This window comes from Muscardinus avellanarius, assembly GCF_963383645.1.
Source record: "Muscardinus avellanarius genome assembly, chromosome: 11".
In the NCBI taxonomy this organism is placed as follows: domain Eukaryota; kingdom Metazoa; phylum Chordata; class Mammalia; order Rodentia; family Gliridae; genus Muscardinus; species Muscardinus avellanarius.
This window is the reverse complement of record NC_137797.1, coordinates 10333453-10341188: the sequence shown is the minus strand read 5'-3', so window position 1 is coordinate 10341188 and position 7736 is coordinate 10333453. Positions and strand designations below refer to the sequence as shown.

Below are 7736 nucleotides of genomic sequence, written 5' to 3'. Positions count from 1 at the left end.
CAGTATGCTAAAAGCTGGTGTTTGGTGGGGGTGCCAGCCACTTCCCTCATGAGGACCTCCTCTTTGCTTGGGATAACTCGCCTCTCATCCGACACGTGGGACCTTCTGATATATGGGCCAGGCCAGCACTGTCACCAATTTGTGAGTGAGATGCAAGTTTAGCTTCATTTCTGTAACGCGCAGAAGCTGTTGCTCCTGGCGCAGCGCTTGCCAGCGTACAGAAGAGTAGAGATTGGATTCCTTGCTCTAGACCGAAGCCGCTAATGCCAACTTGTGACGGCCAGGCCACATAAGCCTGCTTTCAGACACTTGCTCCACTCGAACCCTTCACCCTCTGTCATGTGTTCCGTGGGATGAATAAAAGGAGCTGTCAAAGGGTGGTTGTGAGTAGAGAAGTTGCACGCGGAGGGCCTTGCATATTGCTCAGCACACAGAGAACATTCAGCACACCAGAGCTGTTGCCAGGGTGGTTAGTAGACACAAGATAAATCCGTGTTTTCATCCTACACAAGGTCACTAACGCAGCTGTTTGACTTTTTCTGGCCCCAGGAGAAAGGAGTGTTGACTTTTCCAGAGATGCCTCTCTTTGCCAATATATTCAGTCCCAAGAAGACGCCTCCTCGCAAGTCTGCTTCTCTCTCCAACCTGCATTCTGTGAGTGTGGGTCGGGCCGCCTGGCCTGCGCTGTCGCTGGAGTGCAAGTGTAGTCGGAGGGAGAGCGGGGCCTCCAGAGGCATCACCCCGGGAGGGACCCTTAGAGTTCATAGTACTGCTTTTGTTAAAAGCATTTTTGTTTGTTTGGTTTGGTTTTTTTGGTGGTACTGGGGTTCCTGGAAACCCTTCTACTTCTGGGCTACACTCCCAGACCTATTTTTGTACTTATTTTTATTTGGAAACAGGGTCTCCTAAGCCAGCGTGGCTGGCTTCGCCACCACGCCCGGCGAAAGCATTTTTTAACTCTCATTTGGGAGTTATTGTCGGAGTTTATTTCAGAGCCTCATAAAAACAATCTCATTATGATTTTTGGCCCCAAACAATACTATCCAATTTGACTCCCACTTTATTCTCAAGACTTGGCCAGAAATTCATCTCAGTCTTTTTTTTTTTTTTTTTTTTTTTACGGGTTTGGGGATGGATGGAACCCGGGGACATTCAACCTCCGAGCTACACCCCCTGCCATATTTTTTTATTGTTTATTTTTTGAAACAGGGTCTCACTGAGTTGCAAAGGGCCTCACTAAGTAGCTGAGGCTGGCCGTGAACCGTGATCCTCCGGTCTCAGCCTCCCAAATGCTGGGATTATAAGCGTGCACCACCACGCCCAGCTTCTTCTCAGTCATGTTTAAGAATCAAAATTATTCTCAAACAATGGTGATTTGCCACCAGTAGTGGAATTCAAAAGGATAATACAGTTTCAAAAGAGATGTTCCAGGAATGTTTGGCAACAGTAACAAGAGCAGTGGTAACTTTGCAAAGTAACATGCTGAGCACTTGAATGTATCAGTTCTGAGCTTAAACATGGAAATCAAATTCCATTCCCAGCCATGAGATGTCTTTCCATCCTCAACACAAATATACATAGAATATAGATCCCATGTACACAATCAGCCTCATTTTCTTTTGTGTGTTTGGTACTAGGGATTGATTCCAGGGGCATTCTACCTCCAAGATACAACCCTAGCCCTTATTTTTAACTTTTTAACATTATTTTATTTTTATAATGTTTTAAAAAGTGTTTTATTTTATTTTATTTTATTGGTGGTACTGGGGTTCCTGGAAGCCCTTCTACCTCTGGGCTACACTCCCAGACCTATTTTTACATTTTTATTTGGAAACAGGGTCTCCTAAGCCAGCGCGCGCGGCTGGCTTCACACCTGCGCGATCCTCCTGTCTCTGCCTCCCAAGCACGGAGATTACAAGCGTGCGCCACCACGCCCAGCAACTTTTTTATTTTAAAACAGAGTCTTGCTAAATTGCTGAAGCTGTTCTTGAACCTGTAATCCTCCTGTCTCCGCCTCCCAAGTATTGGGAATACATGTGTGTATACCACACTAGCCAGCCTCATCTTTTCTGCTAAAGTCTTCTGAGCATCTCTCTGTGAGCAGAGTCTGCTCAGGTACTGGGTTCTTCCACCCTCATCCTGTCCACCATTGCTAGATTGGGGGGGGGTTACGGGATTGAATACACCTCCTAGCTATACCCCCAGCCTGATTTTACTTATTATTTGCAAACAGGGTTCCACGAGGTTGCTGAGAATCTCACTAAATCGCCGAGGCCAGCTTTGGCCCTGCGATTCTCCCGTGTCGAAGGCTCCTTAGTATGAGGATTACAGACGTGCGCCACCGCGCCCGGCTTCCATTGCTGGATTTCACACAGCATGAAGTGCTGTGTCCTGCTTTCTTCTGACCTTTCCCTGCAGAACCAGTTATGGAGATCCGTCAGTCCTTCACAAGAAGGGGCGAAACAGAGGGCTGTTAGGGCTGAATTTTAACCCCAGCTTTCAGGCTGTTGGGTCCCTTGGCTCCTGTCTCTGGTCAAAATCAGGCTGTGGGGCAGCCCCCCTCTGACCAGCGTTGGGCATCCTGGGGTATCTCTGGCACCCACAGACCTTGAGCCTCCCAGTCTTCGTGTGTCCGTTGCAGTGTGCCTGGCATTCTCTGGGCATGGGCGCTGTGTGGAAGAGCAGTATCTTGCTTCTGTGACATCTGTCCCTCACTGTGACTCGGAGGCAGCCGCCCACAGGGTTCACACGTGCACAGGCACTCGTGAGCTGTGGCAGGGACTACCCCACAGTGCTGCGCAGGCCACCAGCAGGTTTCATTAGCTCCTCATCACATGGTGACAGCCGGATCTTGAGAGCGGTACAGGAGCCCTTCATGGCCTCGCCGCCCCTTCCGGCCTCAGCCTCTGCCCACCTTAGGTTCCAGCCACCCGAGCGTCACAGGGGCCTTTGTGGCTGTTCCTCCCTCTGCCTGGTATCTTCTTCACTCTTCATTATTTATTCTAGAGCCAGCACGATCATTTGTAACACCTTTTAAAAGGTGTCTTTTATTTTATTAGTTTAGCCAAAGCCAGACGTGGTGGTGCACACCTGTAATCCCAGTTCACGGGAGGCTAAAACAGGAGGATCGCAGGTTCACAGCCAGCCTCAGCAACATGAGGACCCCACGGTGTTAGTAAGACCTTATTTCAAAATAAACAATGAACCCGGCGTGGTAGCGCACGCTTGTAATCCCCGCGCTTGGGAGGCGGAGACAGGAGGATCGCGCAGGTTCGAAGCCAGCCTCTCTGGCTCAAGAGATCCTGTTTCTAAATAAAAAATATATAAAATAGGTCTGGGAGTGTAGCCTGGAAGTAGAAGGGTTTCCAGGAACCCCAATACCACCAAAAAATAAAAATTAGATAAATAAAATAAACAATGAAATAGGACTAAGGGTGTAGCTCAGAGGTAAAATGCCCTTGGGCTCAATCTCCAGTACCAAAAAAATAATTTTTTTTTTTGGCCAGGCATGGTGGCACATGCCTATAACCCCAGTACTTGACAGGCTGAGACCAGGAGGACTATAGGTTCAAAACCAGCCTTAGCAACTTAGTAAGGCTCTCAGCAACTTGCTGAGACCCTGCTTCTAAATAGAAAATAAAATTTGGCTGAGAGATGTAACCCATGAGTTCTATTCATAGAACCACAAAAAGGTCTTTTTTTATAAATAGGATTTCTCAAGCTATAAGTGTTTGGTAGATGTAAAATAATTCAATTTACAAATTTCAAAACATACAACTTTTGGAAAACAGCCAACGTGTAAAGCAGAACATTTCTTCTCTCCTACAGTTGAAAACATGTAGCCAGGCATGGTGGCACACACCTGTAGTCCTAGTACTTGGGAGGCTGAGACAGGAGGATCACGGGTTTGAGGCCAGCCTTAGCAATTTAGTGAGGTTCTCAGCAAACTTAGCAAGATCCTGTTTCCAAATAAAAAAACAAATTTTAGGGCTGGTGGTGCAGCTCAAAGGTAGACCGGCCTTGGGTTCAATCCCTAGCACCACACATGAAAAACACCCCAAAAACTTGTTATACATTATTTGATTTTCTGGCCTTTATTAATATTTTTTAAGTTATCATTAAAGGTGCTAGGTAATGATTAGAAAACAAAAATTAGTTCTTGTACTCTGGAGTTCCGTGGGAGAGGAGCGGCGGGGATCCTGTTCTGACGTCCCGACTCTCCCGCCTGTCACCCACAGCTGGATCGCTCCACCCGGGAGGTGGAGCTGGGCCTTGACTATGGGACCCCCACGATGAGGCTGGCGGGGCAGAGCCTGAAGTTTGAAAATGGCCAATGGATACCAGGTGGGCTGTGTGTCCTGCCATTTTGTCTAACAAGACCGGGGTAGGAAACTTCCTTTTAACTACTCTGGCCTTCCTCCAGAGGCCGGGATTAGTGCGGGCGTGGACCGCAGGGAAGCACAGCGCCTGCGCAGGCGGAACCAGCAGCTGGAAGAAGAGAACAACCTCCTGCGGCTGAAAGTGGACATCCTGCTAGACATGGTGAGGAGGCCGGGGAAGGGGGCCTAGGCTGTCGGCCATGGTGAGGAGGCCGGGGAAGGGGGCCTAGGCTGTCGGCCATGGTGAGGAGGCCGGGGAAGGGGGCCTAGGCTGTCGGCCATGGTGAGGAGGCCGGGGAAGGGGGCCTAGGCTGTCAGGCATGGTGAGGAGGCCGGGGAAGGGGGGCCTAGGCTGTCAGGCATGGTGAGAAGGGCCGGGGAAGGGGGGGCCTAGGCTGTCAGCCATGCTGTCGGCCATGGTGAGGAGGCCGGGGAGGGGGGGCCTAGGCTGTCAGGCATGGTGAGGAGGCCGGGGAAGGGGGGCCTAGGCTGTCAGGCATGGTGAGGAGGCCGGGGAAGGGGGGCCTAGGCTGTCGGCCATGGTGAGGAGGCCGGGGAAGGGGGGCCTAGGCTGTCAGGCATGGTGAGGAGGCCGGGGAAGGGGGGCCTAGGCTGTCAGGCATGGTGAGAAGGGCCGGGGAAGGGGGGGCCTAGGCTGTCAGCCATGGTGAGGAGGCCGGGGAAGGGGGCCTAGACTGTCGGCCATGGTGAGGAGGCCGGGGAAGGGGGACTAGGCTGTCGGCCATGGTGAGGAGGCCGGGGAGGGGGGGCCTAGGCTGTCAGGCATGGTGAGGAGGCCGGGGAAGGGGGGCCTAGGCTGTCAGGCATGGTGAGGAGGCCGGGGAAGGGGGACTAGGCTGTCGGTCATGGTGAGGAGGCCGGGGAGGGGGGGCCTAGGCTGTCAGGCATGGTGAGGAGGCCGGGGAAGGGGGGCCTAGGCTGTCAGGCATGGTGAGGAGGCCGGGGAAGGGGGGCCTAGGCTGTCAGGCATGGTGAGAAGGGACAGGGAAGGGGTGCCTAGGCTGTCAGGCATGGTGAGGAGGCCGGGGAAGGGGGGCCTAGGCTGTCAGCCATGGTGAGCAGGGCTGTCCCCTCAGGGATGCTCCACCCAACAGATACAGTGCCTGTTTGCACATACACTGTTTCCAATCCAAATATAAACAACACAGTCCCTACCTGTGAGGCCTGCATGGGGGATGGACAGTCCACACCGGTGCCTTCTTAGGGGTCTGGTGTCGACAACGAGGGAGAGAAAGTGATTCCATCAATGCAGAGGGCTTCCAGGAAGGACTGGACATTTGAGCTGAATGTTGGATCCTGGCAAGAATGGAAGTTGAGCTGGGCGTGGTGGCACACGCTTGTAATCCCAGTACTTGGGAGGCTGAGACAGGAGAATCGGGGGTTCGTAGCTAGCCTCAGCAATATATGAGGCCCTCTGCAACTCAGTGAGACCCTGTTTCAAAATAAAGAATAAAAAATTGGGTTGAGCTGAGCATGGTGGCAGACACTTGTAACCTCAGCATTTGGGAGGCTGAGGCAGGAGGATCGTGATTTGCGGCCAGCCTCAGCTACTACGTAGTGTGAAGGCCCTTTGCAACTCAGTGAGACCCTGTTTCAAAATAAAGAATAAAAAAATAGGGTTGGGGATATAGCTCAGAGATAGGATGCCCCTGGGTTCCATCCCCAGTACCACAGAGAGGGGGGGAGGGGAGGGGGGGAGGGAGGAAGAGGAGGAGATGATGACATTGGCGGAGGCTGGATGAAGACATTGCAAGAGGAAGTCTGCTCACAGCTCGGAGGTGTCCGTACCAAGTAAGCATTAATCAGTGCCCAGCGCAGGCCTGCTGAGGAGCGCACACTGCATTAATGTTGCTTTCTTGCGGCTATTAAAAACCCAGTACCTCCTGGGCATGGTGGCACATGCCTGTAATCCCAGCTACTCGGGAGGCCGAGGCAGGAGGATCACAAGTTCAGGCCAGTCTCAGCAACTTAGGGGGACCCTGTCTTCATAAAAAAGGACTGGGGGTGTTCTCAGCAGAGTGTTTGCCTGGTCTGTGCAGTACTCCAGGTTCAATCCCCAGCACTGTGCAAACACAAACAAGCACCCAGTGACCTGAAGGGCCTGGGGGTACGTGTGGCGCCGACCCGGAGGCGGGAGGCCGCTCTTGGTGCTCTGGAGCGCAGCTGCCTGGCTTCTCACCCAGCTTCACCACTGGCTAACTACTCTGACTGTTTTTCCAGCAAGAAAATGGGCATCAGAATAATTATTTCCCTCACAGTGAGTCAAGCAGGAAGAGTGCATTGCTGAGGAAGTGTAACTTAGTTCACAGTAAACCGACCTCTCCTTTAGAAAGGTGATGTCTCTGCATCCCTCTAATTCAAAGGTCAGAGGTCCTGATGATGAAAACTACCTCTGGGTACTGGGGTGGAACCCAGGGGCATTCTACCTCTGAACGACACCCCCAGCCCTATTTTTTATTCTTTATTTTGAAACAGGGTCTCACTGAGTTGCAAAGGGCCTAAGTAGTAGCTGAGGCTGTCCTCGAACCATGATCCTCCTGTCTCAGCCTCCTGAATGCTGGGATTACAAGCGTGGTGCGCCACCACGCCCAGCTAAAAGCCGCCTTCTTTTCAAAGCACCTTTGCCCCTATTAGCCAGTATGTGAGCTGCAGCTCCAGGGCAGTTTAAGCTCGCATCCTTAGCCTTAGAATGGGCTGTTCAACCCCTGGGGCCTGCTGGGCCCTACGGGGGACGCACCGTGCCCTCTGATTCACAAGGGGTCAAATCTTGACAGAGTGGACTGGGACTCTCCGTCAAGTACTTGTGGTCCTGGGTCATCGGGTGGCAGTTAACATCTGCCAGTTCCCGAGGGTTGCCCATTTCAGAGGCCAGCCGTGTGGAGGGGTGCCAGGAGGGCTTCCTCAGTGCACGGAGTGGCCTGGCGAATCCCAGACACGGCCCAGAAACGTCCTTTGTAACCACCGCTGCTTGGCCTTTAGCTTTCAGAGACCACTGCGGAATCCCACTTAATGGAGAAGGAGCTGGATGAGCTCAAGAGTGTCAGCCGGAGGAGGAAGTGAAGACCCAGAGCCGTTGTAGGACAGTCGGGAGGAGGGTGTGGCTGAGCGGTTTGTTTTTTAGCCAGGCTTGTGGATTTGGCCCTGGAAGAGCGTGTCACCAGGCACCAGCACCCTTGGGTTGGCCGAAGGCAGGTGAGGTGGGGTGGAGGCCGCCAAGACGCCGGGCTGGTGCAGAAGCTGGGACAGCACCCAGGGCACGCGGGGTGCTGAGCAGACAGCTGCAAGTCCATCTCGCCCCTGGAGGCTGGAATTTGGGGTGCGGCACCAGCCCCAAAG

At 52.7% G+C, this 7736-nt stretch overlaps 1 protein-coding gene across 1 annotated transcript; it reads left to right on the top strand.

Annotated features, from left to right (window-relative positions):
• Positions 1-576: 576 nt before the first annotated feature.
• CBY1 (chibby 1, beta catenin antagonist) lies at positions 577-7460 on the top strand (the record flags this gene model as incomplete). The annotated part of the gene is made up of 4 exons (XM_080706000.1): positions 577-654; positions 4239-4344; positions 4424-4542; positions 7380-7460. 4 exons carry the CDS (start codon positions 577-579, stop codon positions 7458-7460), a joined length of 384 nt encoding a protein of 127 aa, XP_080562126.1.
• Positions 7461-7736: the final 276 nt, after the last annotated feature.